Raw genomic sequence first — 16,964 nt, forward strand, 5'->3', positions numbered from 1 at the left:
TGTACTGACACGGTGTATGGGCTTAGATGTCGGGTTGAGGTAAGCTGTAGAGGGAGAGGTCTTGGTTCGACCCTGACCTCGAACTGGTGTCTCGCTGTTGCCGTGCTGTGATTTGTTGTTCTCTAACCTGACATTGACATTTGACATGCCAGTACGCTGTGAACTAACCATATCTGCCCTCTGTTATCCTCTTACCCATGCCACTTCGCTGTTGAAGAAGTATGAACTTCCCATGTGTGGCACTTTGTTCGGCACCCTTTGAACTATTTAACGAGCCCTGATCCGCCACCTCATTTCGAGGTATAGTAAGGGTCTTTTTTTAGTTAGAATAGGCCCCTACCTTCAGCACATACATACCGTTTTAATTATCTCTAACAACGGCTGCCGGGTCCTTCTTTCGTGCCGGTCACCCTCTGGCCAAAAAAAGCCGAACTCGAAAGGAAAGCAAGAAATCAAGCAAAAAGAACAAATGAAAACAGATCGACAAATAAAAAAAAGAGGGTAAAAGAAAAGGAAATGGAGTAAATAGAGTTTCTTTGGGCTTCAGGATGGCTTTCGTTTTGTTCCTACAGTCGGGGACTCGGGATTTCCATTATCGACATCTGCTTTGGAGAAGCCGATTGTCGTATTGACGGACCACCAGTCGACGAGAGGCATCGTCAACCAATCGTCACTGAGAACTACAGACCTCGTCAAGCTGAACCCGCGGCATATCCTGGCATCGATCTACCTAGCCCAATACAAGCTCGACGTTCGGCACATTCCAGGACGCCTAAACCTGGTCCCAGACGCCCTGATTGTTGTTTTCAACATCGTATCACCCGCAGACGGACGGTCTTTCGGAACGAAAGAACCAGACGATCGAACTCGCAATCCGGTACCACATTGCAACAAACCAGGAGGCGCCGTGGACAGACATTATACCAGCGCTGCAGCATAACCTCAACCTGGCACACAGCGAAACTATCGGACGCTCACCGCTCGAAGTCACCTACGGATTCAAGCCCAGAAGCGCGGCGGATCTCCTGTTCCGGTTGGAACTTGGCGCGGACAATTTGACACCTGGACCGAGGCGAAGAATAACGGCAGAATGCCATGGCTGTACCCCTCGGAGATCGCCAGGGCTGTGGTGAATGGTCCGGTTCGTTGCTGGGACCATTTCCTGTGAGGCTTTCCTGGCAAATTGTACCCGTGGTGGAGGTTCAGGTAGACCGGATCGCCGACTTGAATGCTGACCGGCGTTCGTCGTCTGTCGTGCAGTCGTTTTGCACTCGCGGCCGCGTGGGCGATGGCCGTTTCTGCCTCGTGCTGGTACATCAGCCGAGGACCAGATCAAGGCATTGCAGGAGACTGGCAAGTCGTTACGCGAACCTTTTTTTGTCCATGAGGTGCCGGTGCAATCGGAGGTGGGCCCGTAATGAGTGGGTCCCAAAAGCTTAAATCTGGGAAATGCTGCTTGCGAGCGCCGTAATGCAAGCAATTGAATTCTAAGGAGGCATCTGATCTGACGACCAAAAACCAACCACCACCACCAGCTCCTTTCCACGCCAACAATCCCCCTTCTCACCACCCCCCTTACCAACGAACCAACCAACCATTCCCCTCCCACCCAACTACCCACCCACTACCCACCTCCAACCAACCCGCCGCCACCATGTCCGAAACCACCTCCGCCGTAATCGTCACGACAACCCTCATCGCCTTCATCACGGGCTTCGGCCTAGGAATATACACGATCCGCGGCTCGCTCATCTCGCCGGACCTCGCCGCCGAGCGCGCCGCCAACCTGGGCGACCCGGAGGAGAGCGACGAGTCCGACATCGACGAGGCCGACTCCCTGCTGGACCACGCGCCCAACTGGGCCAACGGCGCCGACGCCGACCGCCGCCAGGGCCTGCGCGCGCGCACGGGTGCGGGTGTGGGTGCGAGTGGGGGAGGGGTGGAGGCTGCTGCCGCGGGGGGTGTGCGGTATGATGGCGAGGAGGAGTGCAAGATGGTGTTGGTGGTGAGGACGGATTTGGGCATGACCAAGGGTGAGTTGTTGCTTTCTCTATCCTGCTCGTCCCCCCCCCCCCCCCCCCCCCCCCCCCTCGACAGAATTAAGGAGGCTGACGTCCGCAACCCACGAACAGGCAAGATGGCGGCACAATGCTCGCACGCGACACTCGCATGCTACAAGGCGCTGGTGCGGACCGCACAGCAGGCGCCGCAGTCGGCCGAGGCGCGGATCCTGCGGGCGTGGGAGGGCGCGGGGCAGGCCAAGATCGCGGTGCAGGTCAAGAGCGAGGACGAGCTGCTGGAGCTGATGGGCAAGGCGCGCGGCCTGGGCGTGACGGCGCGCGTCATCGCCGACCAAGGGCGCACCCAGATCGCCGCCGGCAGCAGGACGGTGCTGGGCGTCGGGCCCGCGCCCAAGAGCTTGGTCGACATGGTCACGGGACATCTGAAGCTGCTGTAATGGATACATCCGTTGGGAGTTTTAAGGAAAAACTACGGTTATGGGTGGGAAAATAGACGGCGGGTGCATACTGTCTGGGTTTGACCGGCGCCTTGAGCGTTTGGAGTTTGATTCGGCCTAGATCTTGATTTCGAGGGCTCAATTGTACGATTTCATGAGTCAAAGGGGCGGCGACAAACTCGCTCGTGATATGGCATCTTCTCATTACGTGTACGATTAGAGATGTAGAATGGTGGGCGAGACTTCGCAGCGTCGCCGGCATGACCCACATGCTCTCCATTCGGGTATCATTCTCTAGTCCTTCCTGACGAACCGCGACAGTGTCGGCCCCAACTCGGCCTGCCGCTCCTTCTGCCTCTCGTCCTTCTTCTCCTGCATCTCCTTGTACATTTCCTCCGCCTTGACCCTCTTCTCGTCGATGATGTTCTTCTTGCGTTGCTTCCTCAGATACTTTTTCAGCGCACCACTCTTGCCCCTGGCCCGGTGCCTCATCTCCTCGGCGACGTCCACCGCGGGAGCGTCCAGGTCCCTGTCGGCCTTTCGCTGCTGCTCGGACCTCAAATCCAGGTTTCCAATGTAGTTGGGGTCCAGCGCGATCATCTCGGGCTGCAGCTTGTTCAGCAGGCCCTTGACTTCGCCCTCCTGCCTCTGTTTCTTGGTCTCGAATGGGTTCACCTCGAGCGCGTCGTAGTTGGCCTCGCCGGCACCCGGGATGACGATGGACGAGAAGCCCTCGGTGTGCCCGAGCCCTAGTACGTCCTCGAAAGGGCACCACCGAACTCGCTCGATTGCCTGCCCCTCGCCGCCCCACGTCATGTACGGGCTTTGGACCTTCTCTTGCACCGCCCTGTCCTTCGAGAAAAGGCCCTTCCATACCGTCGTCTTGGTACCCCACCCGACGGCTGTTAAACCTGTGTCTGATATCGCAAGGGAGGATGCTGGCGACCTTGTGAAATAGCTGGAGACTGCCTCTTTGAAGTTCCGAACGTCCCAAATAGCCATCCGGTTGTCCTGTCCTGCCGACACCATGTATCGCCCCTCCCGGTCGACCGCGAGTGACCGGACTGGGCCTCGGTGCGCGAGGAGTTTAACCAGGGGCTCTGATGAGTTCGGCGACCACAGCGTGACGGTACCGTTTTGCTGGCCCACGTGTAGGATGGCGTTGTAGGGATTGTGTGTAAGGGAGACGGGTGTTCCGAGCTTGGTCGGGATTTCGGTGACTATTTGACCGGTCGAGGTGTCCTGGTACTTTAATTGGCCGCTGATGCTCTACGAGTCGTTAGTTATGGCCGGTCAACACTGTTGTCGGGGCTGCTTACCAGTGTCGCCAGCAGGAAATGATATGGGAGAAACTCCATGTGCGAAACTTCCACATGCTTCTTGAGACAGTGAAGTTCGACACCATTGGCGTCGTAGATGTAGACGTACTTCTTCTGCGCCACGGCAAAGAATTGGTTGTTGTGCAGGAAGCGGGCATCCCGAATTGTCTCGCCCAGTTGCAGCTCGCAGCCCAGCTTGCCCTCCCGCCAGTCCATTGTCGCGATGTGACCTTTCCTCCCCGCCAGGATGAGATCCCGCCCATTCCTACTATACTCGCAGACATAGGGCCCCAAATCATTCAGCTTCAACTCGAACTTTTTTTGCGCGACCTCGATGCCGACCTCCTTCTGGATGTCATCTTGGCGAACCTTGTACGTCCGCTCGAGTTCTGTCTCGGCCTCGAGAAAGCCCGAGGCATTCTCGAGCAGGATCTCGGCCTCCTTCGCCTTCAGAGCGGCCGTCTTGTATTTGTTCTCGAGGTTCGTAAGGTTGCGCCGCAGTTTCTTGTCCCTCACGTTCTTGACATCGATCTGCCGACCGCGACCGTAGGCCTTCTGCGCCTGTCTGTGTCGACGGACGCGTTCCAGCTCGGCCTTGGAACGGAATTCGGTTCGGGCATTATTGACAGTGAGAGCCCCGCTGGGCTGCTCAACTAATGCCATTGGGGTATCGACGGTATCTGTGGTATCCATTCTTGTCGCAAGCCGGGGGGAAGATGGATCTTCGTACGGTTTTGCGGACTAGAATGGCGGCCGCCATCCATCTTCGAGGCATGCCGACATTTTTGAGCCGGGCCCACTAAAAAGTTTACGTCCCTTCTCCTAATTGGTCGCACAAGGAAAGATAAGATATGGCACACAAGTCAAAAAAAGGCAGAGACGCCCCGCCATCGTCGCTCCCCGCTACCCGCATCTATTAAGTCGTTCAGTGCTTCAACGTGTTGTGCCTTTTATATTTTTGTCCATTTTCTTGCCGAGCAAAGTGGCGTCCCTCCCATATCGTTTTAAAGCCGGCGGCGACGGAAAGATGCCGGGCGCAGTAGGCGGGGGCCACTCCCACCGGGCAACGACCAAGGTGTCGCACAAGGGATTCAAGTCCAGAAAGTCGACCAAGGGCCAACTGCGCGATGCTGCAAAAGGTATGACTCACGCCGAAGCTCTATACTTCCAAACAAGCACTTAAAAAGGGGCCCGAGAAAAGACAGGGAGGAATATTGGAGCATTTTTTCTCCTCAGATTGGAATAGCCACTTATTCTCTTCATCAGGGCGAATTGCAGGCGAAAAGGGACAACGCAAGACACCACACCAGCAAGTCATGTCGAAACTTGACCGACGGAACCGGGCCAAGCAGCTCCAGCAGGAGAAGGCCCGCGAGCATCAAAAGGAGGCATCGGTCTTTGCCGGGAAAGATGGCGCCCCTCGAAACGTTGCCGTCATTCCTCTCTGCGCCGACACCGACGTCGCCGCGGCGATTCGCAGCCTGAACAGCAGCGTTGATATCGAGACTGAAGTACACGAAAGCTGCTTCCGGGTCCCGGTGGACAGGTTCAAGCAGAAACTGCAATACATCCCGGTGAAGAGAGAGTTCACTGCGTGTATGGACGCCGCTCGAGTTGCCGACTTCGTCGTCATTATTCTGTCGGCCGAGGTGGAGGTGGATGAAGTGGGCGAACTGATCCTGCGAAGTGTCGAGAGCCAAGGCATGTCGACTTTGTTCACTGTCGTCCAGGGGCTGAACAAAATCGAACCCGCCAAGCAGAGGCTCTCCGTTGTCTCGTCCCTCAAGTCATTCATCACACACTTCCACCCGGAGCAAGAAAAGATCTACAGCCTGGAAAACCGGCAAGAGTGTTCGAATCTGATTCGGTCATTATGCAGCACCACACCCAAGGGAATCCGGTGGAGGGAGGAGCGCAGCTGGATGCTTGTTGAGGACATCGAGTGGGCGAGGTCGGGGATGGCGCCTACCATTCTGACCGGCGTAGTCAGGGGCAGGGGCCTAAATGCTGACCGATTGGTGCAAGTCGGGGAATGGGGGACATTCCAGATTGAGAAGATCACAGCTGCACCGCTTGCGACACGGAAAAGGAGGGGAGATGATACCATGGAGGACGAAAATACGGAAGAGGTGACACTCGGGGAGCCGACCGAGGATCGGGACGGTCTCGAGGAACTTGCGCCGGAGGAGGCTATTATGGACGATGACGAAGATATGGATGCCGCAACGACCATGACGGCCTCCAAAAAGGGTGTATTGTTGGATGATCACCACTATTTCTCCGACGACGACCAAGTCCAGGAGCTGCAAATGCCGAAGAAGGTCCCCAAAGGCACATCAAAGTACCAGGCTGCGTGGTTTTTAGATAACAACGATGATGTTTCCGATTCTGGCTCCGAGTTGGAAGACCATGACATGGAGGACGAGGAAGAAGAGGACGAGGCACAACCAGAAGATGGAATGGAAGGTCTCGCCGGGGACGCTATGACAGAAGCCGGGCCGTCAGAGTACCCTCAGTCAGTAGCGTTCGTCGAGCCCGATGAGGATGAGGACGCCGAGGCACTCGAAGCCTACCGCAAGAGCAAGAGGACAGAAGCCGAGGATGACCTGGAGTTCCCAGACGAAGTCGAGCTTCATCCTGGTGTGCTTGCCCGGGAACGGCTCGCCAAGTACAGAGGCCTCAAGAGCCTGAGGTCGAGCCCATGGCAGGAGGACGAGGATCGCGCGTACGAGCCGGCGGAGTGGCAGCGGCTGCTACGGATCCCCGATTACCAAGCCTCTCGTATCCGGGCAGCTCGCGAGGCCCTGGTTGGTGGTGTTGCCCCTGGTACTCGTGTCCACGTCTACATCAAGGGAGTGACACCGGCAATCCAGAAGACACACGACACGAGCCGGCCAATCACTCTCATCTCGCTCCTGAGGCACGAGCAGAAGCGGACGGTCGTCAACATGTTGATCAACCTCAGCTCCGACTGCCCGACGTCGATCAAGGCGAAGGAGGAGTTAATCGTGCAGTACGGACCGCGGAGGTTTGCCATCAACCCCTTGTTCTCGCAGGGCGGCAGCACACCCAACGACGTCCACAAGTACTGCCGGTACCTACACCCCGGCCAGTCCGCCGTGGCGACGTTCATGGGCCCGGTCGCATGGGGTTCCATGCCGGTGCTCTTCTTCAAGCAAACCGCCGTAACCCCCGAGGACGACGAGGACAACCCCCCACTGCCCTTCACGCTGATTGCCACGGGCACCACGCTCCCGCCGTCGACGTCGCGCGTGATTGCCAAGCGGGCCATCCTCACGGGCCACCCGTACCACATCCACAAGAAGATTGTCACCATCCGGTACATGTTCTTCAACCGGGAGGACGTCGAGTGGTTCAGGGCGCTGCCGCTATGGACCAGGAGGGGCCGTGGCGGGTTCTTCAAGGAGGCGTTGGGCACGCACGGGTACTTCAAAGCGACGTTCGACGGGCGGATCAACCCGCAGGACTCGATCGGTGTCAGTCTGTACAAGCGGGTTTGGCCGCGCAACGCCAAGTCAATGGACGGGATACTACTTGACCGTGTGCAGGAAGGAGACGCGATGGATGCGGAATGAACGAAGATGCATAGATAGACCGCCCAAAACAGGGCTTATGACGACGGCGTTTGGGAATCATGATATATTACTGCCCGTACTTTAGTTCCCCTCTTTGCCGTGGATATATTCCTACCAATGGCAATTCCTCCCCCTTGATTCTACAGTCTTCTTACCTTTGTCCATCCACCCTCCAGTAAATGGTTCCTCAAGCGGGCCCATCAAGGCCCTCCAACCCCGGCGTCGGCTTCGGCCCACCCACGGACTTCCGCTGCTCCTCGGCACCGCTCGCCCTCCAAGCACTGAGAATCAGGTTCACAATGTGCTCGACGCCCACCCCCTTCTTGACCTGGGCGAACACGGTGGGCCCGCCCTCGCGCATCTTGCGCGCGTCCCGCTCCATGACGCTCAAGTCCGCGCCGACGGCCTCGGCGAGGTCGGTCTTGTTGACAACCAACAAATCACTCTGAGTGATGCCCGGCCCGCCCTTGCGGGGCACCTTGTCGCCGCCGCTGACGTCGATGACATAGATGATATAATCAGCCAACTCGCGCGAGTAGTTGGCGGCAAGGTTGTCGCCGCCGGACTCGATGAGCAGCAGGTCGGTGGCGAAGCGGGCGTGCAGGTCCTCGAGCGCGGCCAGGTTGGTCGAGATGTCCTCGCGCACGGCCGCGTGCGGGCACCCGCCCGTCTCGATGGCGCGGATCCGCTCCGCGGGCAGCGCCCGGTGCCGCGTCAGGAACTCGGCGTCCTCCCGCGTGAAGATGTCGTTCGTCACCGCCGCCACCGAGTGGCTCGTCCGGAAGATGCGCGAGAGCGCCAGCATTAGTGCTGTCTTGCCTGACCCGACGGGGCTAAAAAGGGGGGGTGGGGGAGGTTAGTGAGTGGTCAGGGGCTAACTAGGGGGGAGTGTGGGAAGACTGGAGCTGGACGGCGAACGGGGATGGGGATGGGGACGGGGATGGGGACGGGTACGGGAACTGAGGCGGTGAAGGTTGGAGGAAGGACTTGCGGGCGGGAGGAGAAATGAAAAAGGGGCCAGGGAGGGGCGTAAGGATGACATACCCTCCAATGCCAATGGTGAAGGCCCGGTCTGCCCAGTTGCGGCCCTCAACAATTGGCATCTCACGGTTGAGGTAGCTACCGGGCCCGTCTAGGATCTCATGACTGTGGCCGTGCTCGGCGGGGTTGAACTTGTCGTGCGAGTGCAGATGCACGCCATCGTGAGTGTGGGTTGCGCCGGACATTGCGGGGCTGTGTTGTGGTGGTGGTGTTGTAATTTCAAGATGGTTTGTGTACTTTGGTCTTGTGACGCCTGGGATCTGGGGTTTGGATGTTCACCGGTTGACAACTGGTGCAATACAAATTTTTGAGGTTTTTATTCTAACTTGCTCAAGTCGTAGTAAGCACAATCAATATCCGATGTCTCCGACGACATCTCCACAGGAGGGGTAAATAAATGTTGTTCTCGAGGCAAGAAGCTCTCACTCAGTGAGGGTTAGCGAGGGGTCGCGTGGGGGTTATCTAAGAGGTGACATCATTTGCAGCTTCATCAGATAAGGGAGGGAGCTCTACTCCAAGCGGCTATCTTGCCTAAAAACCACCAGTGGCCCCTTCTGTTGTTGACATCTCGAACCTCGGCCGTAGTGGACTTTCCTTACCCATTTTCCTCCTCCACGCCGGCCTCACCGATCTCACCTTCCTCACTTCTCCACATCAATGCCAAGATCAGCAATGGCAAGGACGAGTTTCAGGTCGCCGCTGCCAGGCGCCAGTTGAACCGTTCAACGCACTTTCCTAAGAGGCACTCTTTCTTGGCAAACCCGTCAGGTGCGATGTTGCCGCTTGCTGTCGCAGGAACCCGGCAGAAATGTGCTCATTCGTGCTCCAACGGCCCCCAACAATCCCCAGAATTCGGGCAGACCAATTGTGACCTCGCATACTGTGAGAAATGCCCACATTTCTCCTTTTGCCAACCCACCGACCTCCTGGGCTGCCTCTGGCTCTCTCGCATACGCTTTTACGACTCCGCATTTCGGATTCCGTCCCTTCGATGGAAACCCAACAAAGCAGCTTAGTGGCAGAGCTTCTTAAACTTGCGCAGTTTGAACCGAAATGGCGGGGACTGACAGGGAGTTGCCATGTTCAACCTCGGACTCGAACGCGCGCCTACCTATTGCGCACGTTTTTGTCTGCAAGGGCGAGACAGGGGGCGGCAAATGTTTGTGACGAACGGCGGAAGCTCTTGGAAGACTCGTTCGTGCCGCGGGCCAGTTGCTTCCGTTGGTGATGTTTTGGGCGATCTCAAGTGACAATTGTGACAGCCTTGAGAAAGAGACTCCGAAGCGCCTCGGAGCTTTGAATGGTCTTCAGGGGCTCTTTGAACGTCTTTACGATGGATAGAAATAGAGGCAATAAGCCCAGAATGGAGTCTCGTTCTCCTTTTATCCTCCTCATCACCGCTACCTAGTTCTCAACCCACTCTGTGAGCTTGTTGATAGGAGAAGGAGAAGTCTCTGTGTCTTTGTTTACAACCCCTGAAACCTCCATCATGATGCCGGCCGCCCCCAGTGTCGGGCTCCTTGCGAAAGGTCTGACTGTCTTGTTGGCCTCGCTATCACTTGCCAACCCGGTTGTAGCGGGAGCCCTGCCTCCTCGCTCAGACTCAAAGAGCTGTGGGAATGGTATGTGCAATGTTGCCAGAACCACCCCAGAAAGCACCCACCAACGCCGTGCAGGCGGCGATGCCGAACCCCCCCCGCCGCATCGGCTTCATGCTCCCGCGAGCCTTCGACATCATCGACGTGTTCGGGCCTCTAGAGGTCCTACAGGCCGTGTCCCGGAAGACCCACCTCGAGATGTTCATGCTCGGCCGCACGCTCGACCCCGTCACAACTGAGCCGGTCAGCGCCTCCATGAACCAGTTCAACTCGTCCTTCTACCCGACCTTCAACCCCACCCACACCTACGCCGATAACCCGCCCATCGATGTGCTGGTCGTCCCCGGCGGCGCCGCCGCCCGGAGCCCTGACCTGGGCCCCGAGATCGAGTACATCAAGAAGGTGTTCCCCAGCCTCCAGTACCTCATCACCATCTGCACCGGCGCGGGCATCGCGGCACAGTCGGGCGTGTTGGATGGCCACCGCGCGACGACCAACAAGGCTGCCTGGAATACGATGACGCCGATGGGGCCGAAGGTCAAGTGGTAAGTTCTCCTGCATTGCCAAACTCGTAACGGGGGCGCCGGTTACTGACTGTCTTGTAAAGGGTCTCGCCTGCACGGTGGGTCGAGGACGGCAAGGTCTGGAGTTCGTCAGGGGTAAGCGTGCCCGCAGTATCCTCCTCACGCGCAAACGTGAAATCTAACAACCGAATAGGTCACGGCCGGCATTGATCTCGCCTTTGAGTTTGTCAGGCAGAAGTACGAGAACGGTAGTGCCCTCGTCGAGTCTATTTCTGGCAGCATTGAACATACCGTCATCACGGACTGGCGCGACGACCCTTGGTCTGCCAAGTTCGGCATTCCTCCGTCGAACTAGGGTTTTCTTTTTATATGTATAGATCAATAGTGACCACCGGTTGTTATCGTCATAGCTATTATCTGACGGAATCCGGGATTGGATATTTTGGAATTCATGAAACCATTTCTATACGAACAACGTGAGATACCTATGCTAAGTGAGAGGGAGTGAGAGGGCGAGAGAACGAGGGACTGGGTGAGCAGATCTTGACCATATTTACAACACATGGGTGGACTGAGTGAGAGTGAATTGTGATTAATTAAAATACATACATAAGACAATTTTGGCCCGTCAGTTACCTGGTCTAACAGATGTCAGCCGCCGTGAGCCGTCAGCCGGCCAATAGGCCTGACTAAGGAATATGCATGACAGTGTAAAGTCCTAGGCCGTCCGAATATGCCCAAGAAAATGAGCAGCATCTGCGTCCAGCAATAGTCCGTCTTGAAATCCAACCAAGGAAAGTGCCTCCATCTCCACCCCCATGAATCGGCTGTAGCACCAAAAGTGCTCATCTCGAAGCTCGTGGGCGCCTTCGGTCGCGGGCCCATAGCCAACAGCAGCAACTTCGCACATCGTTCGGACAGCGTCCCCTGACTGACCTCCAACACTGCTCTCGGTGGCAGAGGCTGCTTCACCTGTGCTCTTAGCCCGTCTCCGTTTTCACCAGTTCCGTCACCATCAACACCCCCTCACTCCTCATACTCGACTAGGACTGCCCCATCTCCCCTCCGTTTCCCTCCGGACTTCACCTCCCCAGAAACACAATCCCAACCCCTATCTGGGCCCGACTGGCCCCTCCCACCGCCATCCACACTCCCAGTTCAGCTCCCATGCACACTCCTACCCTCGCCCCCATCACTACTCCCGCCACCACCACCACCACCGCCGGCATGTCCACCACCAGAATGCCCACCGCCCGAATACCCATTCCCACTCCCAACACTCCCACTCCCACCCGCACCATCCTTCTTCCCCGCCCCAATCTTCAACACCGCAAACACAGCCTCCCACGACTCCACATTAACATGCGCAAACGCCCTGCCCTCAGCCTTCTGCTCCCGGTACCAGTCCATGGTCGGCACATACGCATACCGCATGTGCGACGACGACGACGACGACGACGAGGAAGCGGAGGGGCCACTCGCATCCCGCGCCCGCGCCCTCGCCAGCCGAGCCTCCTCGTACAGGCGGTTGAGGCAGCGGGAGCGGAAGACGCCCGTCTGGAATTTGTTGCGGTAGCCGCGCGGCGGGTGGAAGATGACGCGGGTTTCGTCGATCTGCTCCGTTTCGAGGTCGTCGTCGTCGCTGGCGTCGCCGCCGGCTGAGGAGCTGTCGAGGTCCATGGGGACGTCCTCTGGCGGGTGCTGGTCGACGAAGAGGGAGGGGGAGTCGCGAGCGCTTGCGGTGGCTGGGGAGCGGCCTGGTGCTGTTGGATGGTGTGTTGTTGTTATGGAGGCTTTGGTCGGGGATGGGGAGAAGGGCGGGCCGAGGGCGACGCGGCGCCAGCCCTTGGACTCCATGACGGGCTCGGGGGCCGGGAGGAAGTTGCGGATGTCGCTGAGCACGCAGCGCAGGAAGCGCAGCGTCACGTCGATCGGGTAAGGGGAGTCGCACTCGGCCGGCCAGTCCCAGCCGCCGAACCAGACTTGGTCGAGCCACGTGCCGTAGTTCTTTTCTTCGCCGTGGTCGCGGACGTGTTGGATCATCTGGCGCTGCATGAAGGTGAGGTCCTTTTCTGCCGGGACCTGTCCGTTGGGGTAGCGGGTCCTCGCGGCCGGGTCCCAGATGATGAGTTCGCACCGCCCATATGGCCTTCGGTGTGGATTGACCGGTCGGTAAATGCCAATCCAGGGGTGGCGCTCGAGTGGTCGTTTTGGAACATTGGGGTCGGGGGAGTCCCATTCCTCATCGATGGTGTAAAAAAAGCCAATGTAGGTATTGTAGCCGTGTGGTGGTTTAGAAATATTGCTGCCCCCTTGACAACCGCCGAAGGAAAAGGTGAAGTTAAACCAGTCCGAGATTCTGCGGTACTTGGCGGCCATGTCGCCGAAATACGTTGCCATGTCCAAGTCCGACCAGGAGATAGGAAATTTATACAGACCCCATTGTGATTTGCTGCCATCCAAGACGGTTAAACTGTCGAGGTAAGAAGCAAAGCAGGCCATATCCTCTACTTGGATGATATTGCTTCGAAAAGCCCACCGCCCCTTGTTAAAGCCATGTTCGGCCTGCCCGACCTGCCCGGCGCGAGAGGCTTGCATTCTGCCGTCATCCTTATAGGCATCAGCCCCTGATGCCTCGACTTGGTCGTTCCTTTCCTGGAGGACCTCCAAGACGGCATCAGGGTCATTCGTCGTGACTTTTGAGTACTTCGGTATCCGAACGCGTCGCTCTCCCCTCCTGCATCCATGCATCTTGATCGCCTGGCTCGAGCCGATGACGTGGAACTTGCGGAATTGGTCGGCTCTCAGCGTGGCCCACCAGCCAAACCAGTTGACCAAACTCTGTTCGTCATTTGGATCGATCGACGAGTCGGCATATATGACTGGACTGCTGTCCTCGTCATGGGCGAGCGGCCCGGCCTGGACCATCCGCTCAACATGCAGATCGGCGGCCAGATCAGCTATCGCGAACCGGCAACTGCAGTCATCTCGGCTCAGTGCGTTGAGGTTGGCCTCAACGTCGAACTGCATGTCGCTCGGACAGCTCAGCAGATCTTGCCGGGCCTGGTACCTCTCTTCGGCCAGCTCTGCGAGGTACTCGTGGATATTGTAGGCGGTGACAAGGCGGTAGTAAAACTTCCCAACCCATTTCGAGAACCATGCGAGAAACTCGAGTGAGCGCCGGGGTTCAGAGACCAGGAAGCTAGGCGTGAGAAAGATGGCTGTGCGGTACGGGAACAGCCGTGCAAGGTGCATATCCCCCGGGGGCACCGGATACTCGGGTATCGAAACGGACGGGTAGAGGGGCACACCGTGGACCGGCTCAGAGATGCACCAGTATTCGTCATTTCTTGTGATGAGATATCGCGAGAGATTCGGGAAGCGGCGCAAGCTCCATCCTAGTGTCTCGTGGATGATGACCACGCCAGGAATAGTTTCGACTCGTGATCTGAAGGTGTCCCAGCCTCCGGCATCATGGCTCGTGAAGACCTGGCATTCGGAATTCTTGCCGCGTAGCCAGTGGTAGAGCGCTTGTCCGATTTCCCTTCGCGAGGCCGGGATCGCCAGGAAAAAGGCATGCTCGGAAGGCGGCCTTTGGAGCAGCGATACCGGAAGGAGTTTCTTGTAATCGAAATTGAAAATCCGCTTGACCAGCAACTCTCGCGCCGAGGCGCCGGCCTTGTGTTCGGTCTTTATCTTTGAGTCTCCGAGTTTCACTCGGGATTCCGGTGGGGGGGCTGCTGGCGGTAGCATGAGCCCGAGATTGTCTAGGGAGGCGAATATGAGATATCCTAGCACTTCCTCGGACGGACTCGCGGGCTGCATGCCGGGCAGAATTGCTCTCCATTCGTCGCATTTCGTCGGGTAAATCAAGACATTGTACTCCGCTTGGCCGTAATAAAGGGCCAGCAAGCCAGCCGTCAAGTTTTCTGCCATTCGCCTCAGAGAAGGTTCACTCTCTTCCGATGTGATTGTCCCGCTAGCAAGCCGCTCTTGGACCAGTGTGTTCATCTTGGCAGCAGCCGTCCCAGAAAAGCAAGTATGCCTGAACTCGAGAGTGCTTTCCGCCAGGAAATCCGATAGCCATGCCCGCTGGCCCGATGGTTCACGCGGGAGGCCATTGAAGGTGACGTCAACGGAGGACTGGCCGAGTACTAGCTTCTTGTCTGCGCTCTGGTTGCCTTGAACCGGCGGTGTCCAACGGTTCAGGTCCAGGCTGGGTCTCTGTCGAGGAGAAGGAGGAGGGAAAGCCTCTCGGGTAGAAGGGCCATCAATATCTATCTGTTCTGGTTCTTGAACAAGAAAAGATTGGTCTTCATCATCTTCCAGGAACCGCACAGACTTCCGTTTCTTCTTCGACCGCCCCCCTTGCGTGTCTGTGAGGGTTGACTTCGGGCTAATGGCAGACGTCCTTGTTTGCGGAGGTTCCGATGGCGAGTAAGTTTCCTGTTGGGGGGAAAACGCCTGCTGGGTGGGGCTTAAGACCGAGCGCCCTGAGCTTTGCCTGCTGATGGTCTGTTTGCTACGAAGGTCGAGCAGGTCCAGTTGTGAAACATTAGGAGCAATGTCTTCTTTATCGCGACTTCTTAAGTAGGCCTATATCTAATGTTAGTTATTTTATTATATTGTAAGAACGGTTTCAAAACAGTCCAAGGCGATTATATTTAGAGCGTACAATAGACATTTACATAGGGTGGTCAAAAGGGGGCATATGTAGTTTGAACTAACATACCTGTCTACATTGGCGGTGTTTGGCGAACAACTTCGGCTCTTTAGTTAGATCCGACATCGTATCCTTAAGGCCGGGCCGTAGTTTTCTTATTTTGCCGCTCGTAAAGATATTGCCCGCTGGCTGTGTTGCGCTCTTCTTGGCCGTTAGAGTTTTACGAATGCCGGACGTAGTTGGCCTGGATGATGGTGCGGTTTTGGTCGGAATGGAAATTGTCGGCCTGGTCTTTGATTTCGGCACCGCATCTGCAGAAGCTTTTCTCGTTGGCCTCGCTGTCCCTTGGTAACCTGTCGTTTGCGGAGGGGTGGTTTGTTTTCTTTTGGTACTTATAGCCGAGGACGTGTCTGTTGGTAGTTCTTCAGCCGTGCCCCTTGGCCGCCTGACCTCGTTCGGCGGTTGGGAGCTGCCAACAACGTGTGTTGGAGCAGGGGTAGTCGCAGAATCGGGGCTGGAAACCTCTTTTGCATTCTTTTGCGGATTTTGAGGCCGCACTGCTTGCGTGGGTTCTGGGAGTGAGGTCTCGATTCCGGTTTCCTCCACGGCTTCCTCGTCGCTTGAATTCTTGTCGAAAGGCTCTGTCAATTCCAGGCCTAACCTTTTTCGCTTTCGGTTTCGGCGGCGGTGACGAGACAATTTCCCCCTGCTTGCCTCTTCCTGCGCGTCCTCGAACTTTTGAATATCGAAAGGTTTCAGTTCGCCGGTCGCATGTTTGGCCTTGTCCTCCTCCCAGATCGCTTTGAGGTCGGCGCTAATATTTGATTCAGGTTCCCAAGTACTCTCGTGTAGTGGAAAGTCTGTCCATTCTACGAGGTAGTACATGTTGCCGTCCTTAAATTGGCGCTGGGCTAGGATATTCTCCACGCCGAACTCCTGGTCGGGGTCATGCCCCGAGACTGTTGATGTCACCGAGATGCTGTCATCGCTCTCATCTCCATATGGAGAGACGGGCTCGAATGCCCTAGGGTCGATCTTGAACATGGCGAGTTGACCGCTTGGAGGTGGCACGGTCAGCAATGTAGAGATGTATGAATCTTCATCCGAGATTGATTGAATTTGTGTGTTCAAAAGGAACTGGTCGGCCAACAACCTAGTGACTCGACCACGGATGAACCAAGGCCTGATGCCTCGACCAACCCCCGCCTACTTATTGCCGATTATTTGATTTTTTGATCGGTATTTGAGTGCTGAGGCGGACAACATGGGAGTTGTGAGTCAACTGGAATCAATTAAAAATGATATTGTGCTGCTGAGAGTCAGCCTGAGTTCCGTGTGTGCCGGTCTCTCTGTGAACAAACTCGAGTTACTGGGAAGGAAAATTGACCAGTCCCAATTTTGTGTTTGTTGTCGGAGGTGGGTGGGCGGTCGCGACGCGTGGAGGAACAAAGAAAGTGTGAGACACCCAATCCAATCGGGTATGAACGCACAGGTCCGACGGCTAGTACATAATTTTACATCTGTACATGGCCGTAAACCTAACCGGGTGTAACTAATTGGTAGGTGCCATTTGCCCCAGGCAACATGAAAACCTGGAACCGTTTCAATGTTGGTTTGATCTTAGGTTGAGAATTGCCCAGGAAGGAGCAGGTGAGCGAAACCTTTTGATGGTCTGTTCGAAGAAGAAAGAGTTGGGGCCAATCAGCAACCTGCGCCGGTTGAGCGGTCGGCAACCCTGGCGCGTTCCCAAAAACAGGGCGCTGGG

General features: G+C 56.7%; 6 protein-coding genes across 6 annotated transcripts; 3 read left to right on the plus strand and 3 right to left on the minus strand.

Annotated features, from left to right (window-relative positions):
• Positions 1-1,654: 1,654 nt before the first annotated feature.
• B0H64DRAFT_416675 (peptidyl-tRNA hydrolase PTH2-domain-containing protein) lies at positions 1,655-2,458 on the plus strand (the record flags this gene model as incomplete). Its single annotated transcript, XM_062805184.1, has 2 exons — positions 1,655-2,033; positions 2,133-2,458. 2 exons carry the CDS (start codon positions 1,655-1,657, stop codon positions 2,456-2,458), a joined length of 705 nt encoding a protein of 234 aa, XP_062661243.1.
• A 175-nt stretch (positions 2,459-2,633) lies between these two features.
• On the minus strand, positions 2,634-4,535 carry B0H64DRAFT_130526 (WD40-repeat-containing domain protein). Its single transcript, XM_062798114.1, has 2 exons — positions 3,778-4,535; positions 2,634-3,727 (listed from the first exon to the last, which is right to left on the minus strand). Exons 1-2 carry the CDS (start codon positions 4,468-4,470, stop codon positions 2,753-2,755), a joined length of 1,668 nt encoding a protein of 555 aa, XP_062661244.1. The 5' UTR covers positions 4,471-4,535; the 3' UTR covers positions 2,634-2,752.
• Positions 4,536-4,673: 138 nt separating this feature from the next.
• On the plus strand, positions 4,674-7,418 carry B0H64DRAFT_392908 (uncharacterized protein). Its single transcript, XM_062803597.1, has 2 exons — positions 4,674-4,916; positions 5,044-7,418. The coding sequence occupies exons 1-2, from the start codon at positions 4,805-4,807 to the stop codon at positions 7,371-7,373; spliced, it is 2,442 nt and encodes an 813-aa protein (XP_062661245.1). The 5' UTR covers positions 4,674-4,804; the 3' UTR covers positions 7,374-7,418.
• On the minus strand, positions 7,419-8,799 carry B0H64DRAFT_392910 (CobW/HypB/UreG, nucleotide-binding domain-containing protein). The gene is made up of 2 exons (XM_062803598.1): positions 8,418-8,799; positions 7,419-8,206 (listed from the first exon to the last, which is right to left on the minus strand). Exons 1-2 carry the CDS (start codon positions 8,597-8,599, stop codon positions 7,561-7,563), a joined length of 828 nt encoding a protein of 275 aa, XP_062661246.1. The 5' UTR covers positions 8,600-8,799; the 3' UTR covers positions 7,419-7,560.
• Positions 8,800-9,903: 1,104 nt separating this feature from the next.
• Positions 9,904-11,006, plus strand: B0H64DRAFT_339666 (class I glutamine amidotransferase-like protein; the record flags this gene model as incomplete). Its single annotated transcript, XM_062801211.1, has 4 exons — positions 9,904-10,047; positions 10,091-10,557; positions 10,620-10,671; positions 10,730-11,006. 4 exons carry the CDS (start codon positions 9,904-9,906, stop codon positions 10,889-10,891), a joined length of 825 nt encoding a protein of 274 aa, XP_062661247.1. The 3' UTR covers positions 10,892-11,006.
• Positions 11,007-11,694: 688 nt separating this feature from the next.
• On the minus strand, positions 11,695-16,243 carry B0H64DRAFT_319377 (uncharacterized protein; the record flags this gene model as incomplete). The annotated part of the gene is made up of 2 exons (XM_062800427.1): positions 11,695-15,132; positions 15,269-16,243. The coding sequence occupies 2 exons, from the start codon at positions 16,241-16,243 to the stop codon at positions 11,695-11,697; spliced, it is 4,413 nt and encodes a 1,470-aa protein (XP_062661248.1).
• Positions 16,244-16,964: the final 721 nt, after the last annotated feature.

This window comes from Chaetomium fimeti (genome assembly GCF_033439085.1).
Source record: "Chaetomium fimeti strain CBS 168.71 chromosome Unknown B0H64scaffold_3, whole genome shotgun sequence".
NCBI lineage: Eukaryota > Fungi > Ascomycota > Sordariomycetes > Sordariales > Chaetomiaceae > Chaetomium > Chaetomium fimeti.